We start from the raw sequence: 16,356 nt of genomic DNA on the forward strand, positions 1-16,356 counted from the left end.
CTTGTACTTCTTTTCCGTTCTGGGTGTGATGGACCGGCATGTTCCCGGGTCCTTAAACGCCTCCTTCCCTTGGTTCATCACGCTTTGGAGCATGGGGAGGAACTGGCTCCTCGTCTGGATGGGGAGCAGAGTTTCGAGTAGGAAGTCTGCTTTCGGCTTCTCCTCGTCCAATTTCACACCAAAGGCTGCTGCAGCACTCTTGACGACCATGTTGTACGCCCCGATGTCGTCAGGCGGCGAAGGCCTCGAAGGATACGAGTCCACGGGCTCTTCGGGGTTTTCGGTGTCGATGTCCTGCCATTCCAGCTCCTGACTCGTCGACGGCGCCGAGCCGTAGAACGACTGCTGATCCTCATTATCACCTTCTCCCTCATTGTAGGTGCATTCCTCCTACTCTTCAGGACTTCGACTGCTCTTCGGCGTCGAAATCCCCTTCTTCCTCGATCTCCACGACATCCGTCGACTGGACCGTTGGGTTTTTGAATTGTTTCATTCGTTCGTCGAACTCCTTCTTCCTCTGAAGGATGCTCTCCATCTCAGCCTCGAGCCTTCTCTTTTTCTTCTCCATGCTTGAGATGTGCTCGGCGTCGGCCGCAGGTCTCTTCGACGGAGCTTGCGTCGACGCGGCCTTGTCTTTCGTCGCCGAACGTCCCACCTCGTGGGTCTGTTTCGACGAACTCTGCCTCTCGGCGGTCTTCGGCACCTGGGAGTCCTTTTCGAAGGATCCGCTCGGCCTTTTGTCCTTTGAACCACTGACGGACGTCGAAATCTTCGGCGCCGGTGTTTCCTTCGACGACTGACTCATTTTTTCGAGAGTCACCATCCGATTTTCGGGGCCATTTCGGTGGTTTTGTACTCGACGTGTCTCTTACCTCGTCAGGCGTTTTCTTATCGGTCTCTGCGACCGTGAAAACATCAGGTCCCTCGGCGATGTTGTCTTCGTCGGTGGATAGGCCCAGATCGTACAGCGACGGGGCCTTACCCTTGCCTTCCATGCTGAAGTTGGCTCTCCTCTGACGTTCTCTCACCCGGAGAGTCTTCGGCGCGAAGGCGGAACAGGCGTTGCAGTCCTTGCTCTTGTGGTCGAACGGCAGGCAAAGGTTGCAGACCGGATGTTGGTCCTTCTGCGCGAACTTGTGGTGGCAGTTAGGGCAGAACTTAAATGGTGTCTTGTCCATTGCGCTCAGAGCCTCAGAGTGCGCATTTTCCTCTGTGCGTCAAAGAATTTCGAGGATCCCCTCCTTCGTCGTCCCGGCTGTAATACCTTTCTCTCTGTAGTCTTCTAAAGGTTCTCCTTTGATGAAACTCGCGTATTTTCCTTCTTCCTTCGTCTAAAACTCTGGAGCTTCTCGATGACGATCCAGACCCAACGGCGGAAAAAAGAATCTGAAGATGGCGCCCCAAAGGTGGGACTTCCGCAGGAAGCACGACGACGTCACGAGAGGTGCACCAAATGGTGGGAGGTCGACGCCCACCTGGGCTACGTAAAAAAAAAAAAACCCAAAAAAACAAGAGACAGACTACGAATCCTGACCCAACCACCAGATCGCGGAAAAATGCACAGCATAGTGAATCCAGAAAGATTCACGCCGCAAAACTAATTCTATGGATTTGCACAGGCGAAAATCTAGGCTTAGTGCATTTTGGTTATTTTGAAAGCAGCTGCAAGGGAAATGCATGTTTAGGGTTCATGTCTTTCGGTCACAAATATCATCCATGAATTCTATGGAAACAATTTTTAACATTTACACATCCTAAGAGTTCTATCACATTGAATTGTTGGCCAGAAGATCATCGTAAAAATTACATTTGCCAGATTATTTTTTCCCTTTTTAAAACATTTTCTCAAGTCTCCCCTGTACGGGAACACATCCATGCCAAGGCTTGTTCTATGGCATCCCTTCACGTAAGCAACCCACTAGTTCCTCTTAAGAATTCATGTCCTCAGATCTCTGCACAAGTTTCCTAACTTACCATAATTGCTTTAATGCCGTTGCCCAATTTTTCTCGAAAACACATCTGCTGGCATCTCTATGCAATCTTCACAGACCTGTACCAGACATTCAAAATACTTCAAGGATTTCTCTTATGGGTAGGGGTCACTTAACTTGTTCCCTAACGTGCAAAAAAAGTCTACTTTGCAGCTACTTTTACACCTTAGTGAACCTTCAAATAATATCTCCACAGAGAACCACAAACTTCTGGAAAATCAATACCACCCTCTACTCCCTTAAGAAGCACACACTCACCTGTTCCTCATAGATCTTCTCCCTGCGATTTGCCACTTCATTGCGGATGATAGTGCCAATGTATTCGATGACCATTGTGTGCTTTTCTATGTCCTTGGAGGCGTACAGACCCAGCCCCTGGATCCGAGAGCGAGCTAGGTACACATTGTTTTTCCATTCAGTCTTCAGACGTCGATACTGTGAGGACTTGGAGTGCACAAACTGCTTGCTGTATGGAGTGTTGGTCTCACCAGTGAAGGTACTCTGGTATGCTTTCGACATGCTGGTACTGTTTAGAGTGTGAGGCCTGCAGAAGCAGAGACAACCATTGAAAAAAAAATCTAAAAAAGCAACAGTAAGAGAAGAGAGCTGTTGAGCAAAGGTAGGAATCGAGTACATAGTAGTGATGACTGGGCCACTGTACAGTAGATGGAGTGAAACTCCAATCGAAAGTCACAGGAATGTAAACGCAATTATATGGCGCTAACTACCCGTGATGAGGCGTTGATGAGCTTTTCAGTGAGGAGCATGCAACAAAGAGCCTAGAAGGTTTATTTTGGAGACCATAGTAGTAGAATGAGGTTTGAGATGCGTCAGAGAGGAGGTAGAGGAGCTATTGAGAGAGGTATAACGTGAGACAAAGTGGTGCATTGGAGAGAGTCAAGTGTTTTGTTTATTATATAGTAGTAATAAAGTAATAATATAGATTAAAAAACTACATAGAAAGGTTATACGTGTATTTTTTTGTGTGTGTAAAGAACAAGTTACTTACCTTCGGTAACGATGGATCTGTAAGAAACATTAGTTAGTTAGATTCCTCACCTTAGAATATCCCCAGGCGTCAGGCTGGATTCGAAAAGATTTTTCATCAGCAATACCCCTTGCGCGTCGCTAGGCGTCGTCTGCGGCTCCGCGTCCGTCGTCTGCGTCGTACGCCGGAATGACTGAGTACTTAGACGCCACCCTCGCGTGCTGACGTCAGTTCTTGTACATAGCTTTCCGCGCCAGGAACGCAGAGCCATGCAAGAGACCGACACTGGTGCTAAAAAAGTCTAGGGTCCTGAAAAGGATAACCTTAACCCTAGATGTCGGTTCGCAGAACGGGGAGGATGGGTGGGTCAGTGAGGAATCTAACTAACTAATGTTTCTTACAGATACATCGTTACCGAAGGTAAGTAACTTGTTCATCTGAAAGAAACACGTTAGTTCGATTCCTCACCTTAGAATAGATACCCCAGCAAAACCAACACCGGTGGTGGGTCTGCGAACCAAAATCACACCAGAAAGTCCTGGAGAACAGAACGGTCAAAGAAGCCGTCCCTCCGGACTTGGCTGTCCAGGCAATAGTGTCTGGTAAACGCGTGCAGCGAGGCCCACGTTGCTGCCTGGCAAATGTCTTGCAAGGGGACTCCTCGGCCCAGGGCAATGGTCGCCGCTGTGGACCGAGTGGAATGGGCCCTCAGCCCTGCAGGAGGTTCCTTTTTAGCTAAGGAATAACAGGCCTTGATACACAAAACGACCCACCGAGAGATGGTTCGCTTGTGTACCGCCCCGCCCCTTCTTGGCGCCCACGTAGCTAACAAAGAGTTGGTCGTCCACCCGGAACTGTTTGGTGCGGTCCAGATAGAAGGACAGTGCCCTTGCTTCCTCTTTCGAGGGATGCGGAGGCAGAAAGAAGGTGGGCAGCGTAACAGACTGGCCGATGTGAAAGGCAGTTACCACCTTAGGGAGAGAGGAAGGATGAGTCCTGAGAACAACTTTGTCCGGATGGACAGAAAGGAAAGGAGGCTTAGAAGACAGAGCCTGGAGCTCACTCCCCCTTCTAGCAGAGGTGATGGCGACCAGGAAAGCAGTCTTAAGAGTCAGAATACGAAGGGGACAATTATGAAGTGGCTCAAAGGGAGCGCACATCAGATAGGTCAGTACTAGATTTAAATCCCACTGAGGCATTACGAAATGGAAAGGAGGGAACATGTGGTAAAATTATCGAGAAAGAACAGGGGATTTAAAAAGAGAAGGCTGATCAGGAAGCCGTAAGAAGGCAGAAATAGCCGAAAGGTATCCCTTGAGGGTGCCCAGAGCAGAGCCCTGCTGGGCCAGGGAAAGAAGAAAGAGGAGAACCTCAGAAAGAGGGGCGGAGAGGGGATCCACAGCCTTAGCTGTGCACCATGCCACAAATTTGTTCCACCTGCAGTCGTATACAGATTTTGTGGAGGGACGCCCGGCTGCCAGAATAACATTACAGACTTCAGGAGGCAAGTCAAATGGCATCAACTGCCGCCGCTCAATCTCCACGCATGAATGTGGAGGCTGGACAGGTTCGGGTGGAGGACTGTCCCCTGCTGCTGCGACAGAAGGTCCTCCTGAAGAGGCAGTCGGATCGGAGGGTCGATCGATAGACTGAGTAGCTCGGGATACCCGTATCTTCATGCCCAATCCGGAGCCAAAAGGATGACTTGGGCCCGGTCGCGTCTGATCTTCTTCAGCACTCTGGGCAGAAGTGGTATAGGCGGAAAGGCGTACAACAGACCGCAACTCCACTCGCGACGAAAAGCGTCTCCGAGCGAGTGCCGCCTTGGAAATTCTAACGCGCAGAACTGCTGACATTGCGCGTTCTCTTCGGTGGCGAATAGTTTTAACCAAGGCTCTCCCCACTGCAGAAAGAAGCCTTGCACCACGTCCGTGTTCAGACGTTATTCGTGATCCATCATGCACCGACGGCTAAGTTTGTCTGCTCTGGCGTTCAGAGTCCGCCTGATGTTGAACCACCAGGGTGATGCCCTGATGTTCCAGCCATGTCCAGAGGCGCAGAGCCTCCTGACAAAGGGTCCAGGACCCCGCCCTGTTTGTTGCAATACCACATGGCGTGGTGTTGTCCATGAACACCTGCACTACACTTCCCCGAACAGGGAAGGAATGCCTTCAGTGGAAGTCGGATCGCCCGCAGCTCCACAAGGTTAATATGGAGCCGGGACTCCGCTTGGAGACCAGAGGCCTCTGATCTCCGCCTCTCCCATGTGACCACCCCCCCATCCCAGGAGGGACGCATCCGTCACTACTACATGCTCCGGTTGGGGTAGGGAGAGGGATCTGCCACTGACCCAATCGCAGTCCGTGAGCCACCACTGCAGCTGTCTTGCAGTGCCCTCCGAGATCAAGACATGGTCGGACAGGTTGCCCCGATGCTGGGCCCAGTGAAACTTCAGGTCCCACTGCAGAGCCCACATCCGCCATCTGGCGTGATGCACCAACAGGATGCAGGAGGCCATCAGACCCAGAAGCCGCAGCACCAACCTGACCGAAACCTGGGATAGAGGCCGAAAGATGGGAATCAGAGCCTGAATATCCCAGACCCACTGCTCCAGGGGATAGGCCCGGAACTGCGCCGAGTCCAGAACCGCTCCGATGAAGAGGAGCTTCTGGGAGGGACTCAGATGCGACTTCGGCACATTGATGGAAAACCCCAGCATATGCAAGAGGTCGGCCGTAGTCTGGAGGTGGGAGACGACTGCCTGGGGCGAGCCCGCCTTCAACAACCAGTCGTCGAGATAGGGGAATACTGGAACCCCTAATCTGCGCAGGTGAGCTGCGACCACCGCCATTACTTTTGTGAACACCCGAGGGGCACTGGTGAGGCCGAAGGGGAGCACGGTGAACTGAAAGTGCTCGCGGCCTACCATGAACCGCAGGTAACGCCGGTGGGACGGCAGGACGGGAATGTGGAAATAAGCGTCCTGCAAGTCCAACGCTACCATCCAGTCTCCAGGATCTAGGGCAGCCAGAACCTGAGCTAAGGTGAGCATCTTGAACTTGTCCCTCCGGAGGAAAGCGTTGATGCTCCTGAGGTCCAAGATAGGGCGTAGGCCCCCTTTGCCCTTCTTGGGAACCAGAAAGTAGTGGGAATAACAACCTCGACCTACTTCTGGGCGAGGAACGCGCTCGATGGCCCCCTTGGCCAAGAGGGCCGTAACTTCCCCCTGCAGAAGTTTTAAGTGATCCCCCGACATGCGGTGGTATGGCTGGAGGGGTCGCCTCGAAGGGGAGGGAGTAGCCCCTTTGGACGATTTGCAGCACCCACCTGTCCGATGTGATGGTATGCCAGTGGAGCAGGTGATGGCGAACTCTGCCTCCCACTGGCGTGGAATGGGCCTGAAAGCAAGGACTAGGAGGGCTTTGAGGCGGATGCTGCCAGGGTAGATGTGGATGGACCGACTCGTTGTCCCCCTGCTCCGCCTCGGCGAAATCCACGTCGAGACTGGTTCTGCGGCCTGTGGCTAGACTGACGTGAGGGGGCGCCCCTTCCTTGGCCACGAAAGGGGCGAAAAGCGGAAGTTTGCGGGCGCGGGGCCGAGAGGCCCAAGGACTTGGCCGTAGCCCTGGAGTCCTTAAAACGCTCCAGTGCACTGCCCGCTTTGTCGCCAAAAAGGCGATTGCCATCGAAGGACATGTCCATGAGGGTGCTCTGGACATCCCCGGAGAAGCTTGTGGACCTCAGCCAGGCGTGGCGACGAATCGCCGCCGTGGTCGCCATTGCCCTGCCTAGCAAGTCCGTTGTGTCCAGTCCACATCGGATGGCATGCCGTGCTGCATCCCGCCCCTCGGCAAGAGCCTGGGCGAGCCGTGTCCGGGCCTCCTCCGGACACTGGAGCAGCACGTCCTCCACCGTATCCCACAGGGAGTGGGAGTAACGGTCCAAAAGGCACGCGGTGTTGATAGACCGCAACCCCAAACTAAGGGAGGAGAACAGTTTCTTCCCAAACTGTTCTAACCTTTTGGATTACCGATCCAGGAGAGCGGACGGGAAGGAGGTCTGGGAGGTAAAGGCCTGGATAACCAGGCTTTCGGGCGTGGGGTGCATTGACAGAAAACTGGGGTCGCCCGGTGCAGGGCGATGGAGCCGGGCCACATTCCGGTCCACAGGAGGGACTGTGGAGGGCTTGGACCAGGTGCCCTTCAGAACGTCCGATAGTGCCTCATGGAACTGCAGCAGAGGCTCCGAGGAGCTTGCTGACGGTTGAAGCACTTCTGTGAGGAGAATAGTCCTCACGGCCACAGCAGGCAGCTCCAGCCCGAGGGCTTCGGCCACCTTGCGCAGCACCACAGAAAATGTAGCACCTTCCTCTGAAGCTACGGACGGAGGAGAGATGAAGCAAGCGTCAGGGGAGGTATCAAGACCACTGGCATCCCCCAGTTCGTCTGCCCAGTCCCGGGATAACTGGCCATGCCGGGCCAGAGGGTCCTCAGACCCCTCCCAGTTGTCACCGACATCCGATTCCTGGTATACAGGTGGAATGATCGGAGCCGGGCGAAAGATGAATCTGTCACCCATCAGTGTCGGAATCGGCGCTGGGTGGCACCGCTCCGACGCCGGGCCCGGACTGGGACTAAACTGGGGAACACCGTTGTCCGAAGGGGCCGGCGCCGGCTGAGGGGTCATAAGGTCGACTGGCGTCGACCGGGATCCAGGCCAGGATCCTGTGGGGACCGAAGCCGCCGGCCCGCTAGGCCTCCCAGTCGAACCTGCGGGGCCCGAAGGCACGCCGGCAGGCATTGACGGCGGAGCCAGGCTCCTCATGGCCATGAGGAAGTCTCTGATCTCCTCCGGAGTCGCGTCAGACCCAGGGACCCGAGGGTATGTGGTCGGACGGGACTCCTGTGGCTCCGATGGAGCCGCGCGGGTGGAGCCACCCGAACCCTCAGCCGGGTCGCGCGACCGGCGAGGGGAGTCAGAAGAGCGATGTCGCCTCTTCGACTTCTTGCTATACTTTGACTTACCGGAATGCGAAGACTTCGACCCAGACGAGCGGCGATGACTGCGGCTCCGCGACCAGTCCCTCGACCTCCTCCTAGACCGGTACCTCGAGCGGCGCGGAGCCGACTGCCGGATCTCGAGCAGCTTGCGGGACCGCTCCCGCCTAGCCTTCGAGGTAAAGGCCCGGCAGTCGAGGCACGACTCGGCATCATGGTCGGCCCCAAGGCAAAAGAGGCACCGGCGGTGGTGATCCGTGAGCGACATCAGTCGGTGACAGGTGTCACAAGGCTTGAAGCCAGGCATACCTATCGGCACCAGCGTCGAGGTCGACTGGTATGGAACCAAAAAGAGTTAAAAATAAGTTAGTCAAAAAGTGACTAAAGGGTTTGCTCTTCCTGGATCGGCGCTTACTGGCGCGGAAAAAAGAAGAACTGACAGCGCGCGAGGGCGGCGTCTAAGTACTCCGACGAAGTCATCCCGGCGATCACGATGCGGACGACGGACGCGGAGCCGCAGACTACACCTAGCGACGCGCAAGGGTATTGCTGACGAAAAATCTTTCCGGATCCAGCCTGACGCCTGGGGATATTCTAAGGTGAGGAATCTAACTAACGTGTTTCTTTCAGATATACTTGAGAACACCCCATTGAAATGCATTGTAGTGAATGGCGGGTTTTGAAGGTCATAAAAAGGAGAAAGCATAAAGGGTGATAACCGATTTTAGTTACCATATAAATCATATGTTGATGGTACCATACTAATTGTAGTAATTGTGGTGTATTCTAAAGTGATGTTGTAAGAAAGTGCCCCTTTTTGCATGGTTGCCCCCAGCTTTTTCCCTAATGTTGATGTACTTTGACTGAGTGTGCCCTGGTGTGAGAAAGTGGCTCTGTATATACTGTTCCCAAATAGGTACAGGGTGTACAGAGTCCACAGTCCCCAGAGGCTTGGCAGAGGCTAAAGTTAGATATAACCTTACTCTCTAAAGTGGTAGCTTGGTCGAGCAGTAAGGCAGTATCAGAGAACAGTGTAAAGCATTTGTTGCACACACTCAGCCAGCAAATGGTCTCACACACTCAATAACTGAACTCTAGGCCAATGGTTTATATATAACAAATATATGCTTGTTTTATTTTAGAACCAACAATAGGTATTAAAATATACTTTCTCAGAATGAGATGCTTTATATAAATACTTTTGCAATATGCAATTGACTTTTGTATAAAGTTACAAGTGGTTGCAATAGGCAACACAATTCTAAACACAATAATGCATTGAGTTCAATGGAAGTTTCAAGTTATTTGCCACAGATTACTTTTAGGATTACTTTTGGAATTCCAGGGCTGGATCCTACATTCAGCCCTGGGTCAATACTTGGAATCAAGTGATAAAAGTCGACTTAATTACTGTGATGATTTTTAGACAATATTTTGCTATTTTAAAAGTTGACACTTAGAAAATATTTAATAGAAAACAGTCAATGATTCCCTATGGCAGAAAATTCAAGTTGCAGGTATAGTATGTTCTCGTTACTTTTGTAATCCAGTACTGGGTGCCTAGACTCAGTACTGGGACCTTTATCCAAAACAGGTAAGTAATTACGTTTTCAGATTTTATACGATTTTTAAAGAATATTTAAAGTTTGCAGAAATTGACAGAAGAAATGTCACAGAAAAACAGTCAATGATTTCCTATGGGAGAAAATTGGGTTACTGGTAAGTACAGTTGTAAGTATTTTTCAGAGTCAGTGCTGGGCACCATGATCCAGCACTGGGAGCTCACCTAAGAGCAGGCGAGTATTTTCGTTTTCGTTACTCGGCTGATTTTTGGTGAATATTTTAAGTTTTGAAAAGTCCACACTTAAAAGAAATTTCAAAAAAAGCCAGTCAATGTTACCCTATAGAGAAAATTGAGTTATTGGTTTAAAGGTAAGTACTCGACTGGCAGAGTTAAGGTTCTGGGCATAGACTCAGGGGTCTCCCAGCGTCAGGTAGGTACAGTTGGTTCACCCTCAGCGGCACAAGGGCGGCTGGGTGCAGAGAGAGTTAGGCCCAATGTTATCCTATGAGAGGTAGGGGGGCCTTGGTTGGTGGCTGCTGACTATCAGGCCACGCGGCTGTGGGAGCTGGGCTCCTGGTCACTTACTCAGGGCAAGTGGGGAAGTAGATAGGTGTAGAGGTTACACTGCCAGGGCCACTTGGGCGGCTGGGTGCAGGGTGCTTTTGAGCCTTCGGGTGCTCAATTGATTTCAATGGGAAATCTCCGGTTTAGAAAAAGACTGCAAGCTCGGGGACGAAGATTCTTCAGGTGCCACCACCACTTCGAGAGGTAAGTTGGGTAGTTGAAGGATAGGTAGGTACCCCGGGATTAGGCACAGGGGGCCGCGGGGCGCCGGGTGCAGGGGTGCCTTTTTGTGTCGGGAAATCTTACCCTCTGTTGATCGCGTTTGGGGGGGGCACCTTGTTCTGAGGCTGCAGGCTTCTTCAGGAGTGTCGAGGGAGGTCCTTGGGTGCCGGACTCGGGGTCACAGTCGCCGTGGGGTCGTCCTAGTGGTCTTTGTTCACTCCGGCAGAGGCCAGGCTTGGTGGGTGCAGAGTGGGCTGGGTTCACGGTTCCGGGCTGCTGCCAGGGATTAGAAGTAGATTTTGAGTAGAGCCTCTACTCATGGGAGTCCCAGTGGGCTTAGAGTCAAAAGGTAGCCAGGTCCTCCGGGGTTTGTGAGGTTGCTGGCCACAAGAGATGCCGAGTTGGAGCAGGTTCGAGGGTCGACAGGCCGGTAGGGCTGGGGCCAATGTAGTTGATGTCTTCCTCTTCTTAGCAGCTGCAGGGCAGATCTTCTAGCTCTTCTTCGGATTTAGGAATCTGGAATCTGGGGAAGGAAGGTTCAGGGTGCCCCTAAATACTAGATTTAGGGGCGTTACAGGTAGGTGAAGGGCAGGGACCAATGGGTCCCTGTCCTGGTGTGGGTACACCCCCTATCCTGCCTCTCTCCTGTGGGAGGGGGGCAGTAGCCTAATCCTGATTGGGCAGGGCTTCCCATCTTCAAAATGGCGAGAGCCAGGAGATGTGCTTCACCTCGCCTCCCCCACCTGAGGGGTGGGGTTGGCAGGCTGGCACATCCCCTGTCCTTATTTGGGGTTTCTGGCCAAGCTTCCCGCCAGAGTGGGGGGTTGCAGTGGCCTGGGGAAGCTCACAGAGGCGGCATGCCTTTGAAGCTTTCCTCTGCCCATCTTGGGGAGGAGATTTAGCACCTCGCCCAGGATGTGCATTGTTGCAGGCCCAGGAGAGCAGGGGCTCTCCTACCCAGGGGTCCAGAAACATGTCTGCTGTGTGGCAGCCTAGGCAGCCTCAGAACAGACGTGGATTGAAGGTTAGGTTTTAGGGGGCATCTCTAAGATGCCCTCTGGGGTGCTTGGTACATTAAATCCCACACTGGCATCAGTGCGTGTTTAATGTGCTGAGAAGTTTGATACCAAACTTCTCAGTCTTCAGTGTTGCCATTATGGTGCTGTGGAGTTCGTGTTTGACGAGCTCTCAGCACCATGTGCTCTTAAATGGCAGCCCTGCAATTACAGTGCCCAGGAATGGACCTGGGTACTGTAGGGGCACAGGGCTCCTGCTCATGTGCCCACACCACTGGCATAGGGCACCGGGCTAGAGGGGTGGCTGATGTATGCCATGGCAGTGTAGGTGGTGGGCATGGCACACAGGGATGTGTGCCATGTAGACACTTTGTTTTGTCTTGTACCCAGACACCCAGACTGCAAGGGCAGTGTGTGTGTGTAATGGTACAGGGCCTCTAAGGGTGGCACAATGAGTGCTGCAGCCCTTAGAGGCCTTCCCTGGTCACAAGGCCCTGGGTACCTAGGGTACCATTTACCAGGTGCTGACATGTGGCCAGGGTTTGCCAATTTGTGTTTTTGTGTTTTAGGGAAGGAACATAGGCCCTGGGTACCTGATTGGCAGGAGTCCAGGGCACACTCAAAGTACATTCAGCAATTCATCAAAAAGTGGGGGCATACCATGCAAGAAAGATGGCACTTTCTCACACCTGGGTTTCTGCCAACCAGGGCCTATGTTCTTTCCCTAAACTGTACTGTTGCATAACCCAATTGGTAACTCTCTGGCTGCATGTAAGTCCCTTGTAAAAGGTACAATAGGTACCAAGGGCACTGTGACCAGGGAAGACCTCTATGGGCTGCAGCACTTATTGTGCCACCCTTAGAGGCCCTGTACCTTCACACACACTTCCATTGCAGGCTGCGTGTTTTGGTGCAAAGTGAAGTGTCGACATGGCACACTGTGTACCATGCCTACAAGCCACTGCCCTGGCATAGGTAAGCCACCCCTCTAGCAGGGTGTACTATACAAGTGGTGAGGGTACAGGTGTATGAGCCCTGTACCGCAATAGTGTCTAAATCCATTCTTAGACATTGCAAGTGCAGTAATTCTTTAAACAGTATATGGTATGGGAGTTTGTAATTACGAACTCCACAGCCCCATAATGGCTTTATTGAAAACTGGGAAGTTTGGTATCAAACTTCTCAGCACATTAAACCCACACTGATGCCAGTGTGGGATTTAAAGAAAAATGCACTCAGAGAACATCTTAGAGATGCCCCTTGAAAAACGACCTACCACTAGTGTCCAGGCTGAGTGGCTGCTCGCCAGCTGCCACCACCAGACTTGTTTCTGGACCCCTGGGTTGAGAGCCTCCCGCTCTCAGGGTCCTGAAACGAAGCACATCCTGGGACGAGGTGCCAGGCCCCCCCCCTCCCCCCCAGGATGGACTGGGTATACGAAGGGGAAGCTTCAAAGGCCTGCCGCCTTTGTGAGCTACCCCAGCCATTTGCTGCTCCCAGCATCTCAGGGGGGGTGAAGCTCCCTGCCATCTTGAAGATAGGGGACCCAGCGAACCCGTGAGGCTTATGCCCCCCCCCCCCCCCTCCTGAAGGGTGGCATAATAGGGGGTCTACCCCACCCCAAGGAATGGACCCATTGGTCCCAACCTGTACCTACCTGTAACACCCCTAAATTTAGTATTTAGAGGTAACCCTGAACCTTGCCTCCTCACTCCTACAAATGTGTTCGGTCAAGTAGGCTTGACTGAACACATTTGTAGGAAACTGGCTCTGTATATGGTATGCCACTAGGTAATTATACTGTGCACAGGGTCCAGAGATTACCCAGAAGTGTACACTGGGGAAGCCCGAAGGGCTCTATTGGTGGTAGTGTGGGCGAGCAGCCTTAGGACCAACACAGAGGAATATAAGACATTTATTGCACAACAATGACCAATAAGGGACACATGACTCAAAAAGGAGATCCACACCAATTTCGAAAAAATAAGCTTTGAGTTTTATTTGAAGACCAAGATCTTCGCAACAAAGTACGTACGGTTTGGAGGAAAGATATTTAATACTTTCAAAAGTCAACACAATGCAATTTTCAAAGAGTTCAATGTTATTCAATGGAAGAAAACCATAATGCAGTTATACAGGTAAGTACATGACTTACAGTTCCAGTCTTCGGGACCAAAGGTCAGCAAGTGGCAAGGGTCAGAAGAGGACCAAAACTGTACCACCAGCGGCACAGGGGCGGCCGGCTGCAGAGGTCAAAATCAAAGTTGAGCCCAATGTGTTTCAAAGGAGACTGGGGTAGCTTGAAGCCACGCTGCTTGCAAGTATGTAAATTGGTTGCAGGGGCCAAGCCTCGGGGCTTGTAGGTAAAAAAGCAGCACCAAACATACACTAACAGGGACGGCCTGGTGCAAATACCACGTTGGGTGCCCAATGCTCTAGAATGGAGAACTTGCGCTGGGGTAGCGTCTGGATTCAGGCTGAAGGCGTAGTCGTATAGTTCAGGAGGGGCCAGTCAATGTTGAACTTGAGGTCAGGATCGCTGGAGAACCTGTTCTGGGTTGGTGGTCCACCTGGACATGAGCATTGGGTGCAGAGTGGTCAAGGATTGTGGATTTGGAGGGCACCAGAGTCCTTGGAATTGTTTTCTTTGTGGACAGAGCAGCTGTCCTTGGGAGTTTCTTGTTTTCTTCAGAAGCAGGCAGTACTTCCAGGGTTTGTGAAGGTCACTGACAGCTGGACAGGCGTAGTTTCTTTGCAGGAGTTTCGAGGGCTGCAGACAGGCCGGTCGGGCTGAGTTCAAGTCAGTAGGCGTATTCAGTCTTCTGCACTGCATCTTCATCCTTTTTCTTCTTTAGTCGGCAGGAATTAGTTTCCAGGTCTGAGGGAGCCACCTACATACGAAATGTAAGGGCGTTTTAAGAGTAGCAGGCAAGGCCAATGAGCACCTTACCATAGTGACTACATCCTCAATTAAGCAACCCTCCTGGGGGTGGAGGCATAGTTATAGCCCTGATTGGAGGGGTCTCCCCATCTTCAAGATGGCGGGGACTGAAAGCTGTGCTTCACCTTGTAGGAAGTTGACTCTGTATATACTATACTAAAGTAAGGTATAGTGTGCACCAAGTCCAGTGGAACCCCAGAGGTAGACAGAGGTAAAGGTAGATAATACCTTACTTTCTATTTGTGGTAGTGTGGGCGAGCAGTAAGGCTTTATCAGAGGGTAGTGCTAAGCATTTATCGTACACACTCAGGCAAGAAATGATGTCACACACTCAAAGACTGAACTCAGATCAATTTGTTTGTCTAAAAATATTATTTAGTTATATTTATTTCCTAGAACCAAGCAAGCCTGGCACAGGTAAGTGTAAATGGTACCTTTCAAGGCAGTTTGAACAATACAAGCAAGCTGAATGAAAATGACTGTTAAAGGTTTGTAAATGCTTTGAATACAGTTGAAATTACTGTTATAGTACTTTTGATTACTTTGCAAATTACGTTTTACGTTACTTTTTCTACTCAGAGTGATATGCCTACATATCACACTAGGACACTTCCTAAAGAAAAAGGCAAGTAAATCAGTTTTCGTATATTTGCAGTTTCTAAGAGTTCCATACAAACCAACTCCACACTTAAAACAATTTTGACAACAAAGCAGTTCAATGCAGTCCTATGGGAGAAAACAATGTTATCAACTTAATGGCAAGTACTTAGGTTTGGGAGCTGGTTTTCTGGGGTTAGAACCAGGGTTGAGGAAGCACTCTCAAAGAAAAGCAGTCAATGTAATCCTATTGGAGAAAATGAAGTTATCTGTTTAAAGGTAATTACTTGGTTGTGGGAGTTTGGTTTATGGGGTTAGAACCAGGGTTCCCCCAGGGTTGAGGATGCACTCTCAAAGCACCCTCAGCAGCACTAGGGCAGCCGGGTGCAGAGTGCTGAGACCCAATGTTATCCAATGGGGGATAGGGGGACCCAGGTTGGTGGCTTGCTCACGAGCATGCCACAAGGTTTTGGTAGAAAAGGCTCAGGGCAAAGGGGGATTCGAGTTAGCACCCAAAGTACACCTGCAGCGGCCCAGGGGTGGCTGGGTGCGGGTTTAGCCCGGGTGCCCTATTGTTTTCAATGGGTATTCTCCGGTAGCAAAAAAGACTGCAGGCTCGGTGACGATCTTCTGGAGGTGACCACCGGTTGGAGAGGTAAGATGGGATGCCTGGGGATGCTGGGCCACTCAAGGCCGTGAAACTTTGGGTGTCTTTAGGCCTCGGGTTTTCTTACCAGCCCCGGTCAGGGAGATCTTCCGGAAAAGGGCTGTAGGCGTCGATTGGAGATTCGAGGCAGGTCAGAGATCCCCAGATCTTGGGTCAGGATCGCCAGGGTGATCTCCTCGTGGTGTGGGACCACTCGAACTCGGGTCGTGGGCGTCAGGCGCAGAGTGGTGCAGACTCGCAGATTTGGCCGGAGCAAATCCGGTGCTCATGGGAGATAAAGTCTTATTTTTGGAAGGCAGGGCAGGTCCTCCGGATTCTTGGGGGCTGCTGAACATGCCGGGATTTCGCTGGAGCAGGTTTGAGTTGGGGACAGGCCGGTAGGCCCGGGGCGAAGTCAGTGGGTGTATCCTCTTCTTAGTTCAGTACAGCTTCTTCGCTCCTTCTCTCTTCTTGTTTGGGGAGGCAAGGTTCACGGTTGCCCCCTTACTACTAAATTTAGCGTTACCCCCTATTATGCCACCCTCCAGTGGGAGGGGGGCATATGCCTCTCTGTGGTTGGCTGGGTCCCCCCCCATCTGCAAGATGGCAGGGACTGAGAGTTGGGCTTCAACTTGCCTTCCCCAACTGAGGGGTGGGGTTGGCAAAGGTGGGCACACCTTCCTTCCTCACTTGTTTTTCCCACTGATTCTCCCGCCCAAAGTGGGGGGGTCAGAACCAGTGGGGGCCAGTTGCTGGAAGCAGCAAATGGCTGTGGTAGCACACAAAGGCGGCAAGCCTTTGAAGCTTACCCTTCGTGGACACTGCCCATC

The 16,356-nt window shown here is 51.8% G+C and overlaps 1 protein-coding gene across 7 annotated transcripts in view; it reads right to left on the reverse strand.

Moving 5' to 3' along the window:
- KMT2D (lysine methyltransferase 2D) overlaps nt 1-16,356 on the reverse strand; it is a 1,389,531-nt gene that overhangs the window by 68,671 nt on the left and 1,304,504 nt on the right. For all 7 annotated transcript variants that reach the window (XM_085600422.1, XM_085600421.1, XM_085600420.1 and 4 more), the window contains one exon: nt 2,250-2,535. In XM_085600422.1, coding sequence (XP_085456548.1) covers nt 2,250-2,535 — 286 coding nt within the window. The remainder of the gene's footprint in view (nt 1-2,249; nt 2,536-16,356) is intronic.

The sequence above is a fragment of the Triturus cristatus genome, chromosome 4_2, assembly GCF_964204655.1.
Source record: "Triturus cristatus chromosome 4_2, aTriCri1.1, whole genome shotgun sequence".
Lineage (NCBI taxonomy): Eukaryota > Metazoa > Chordata > Amphibia > Caudata > Salamandridae > Triturus > Triturus cristatus.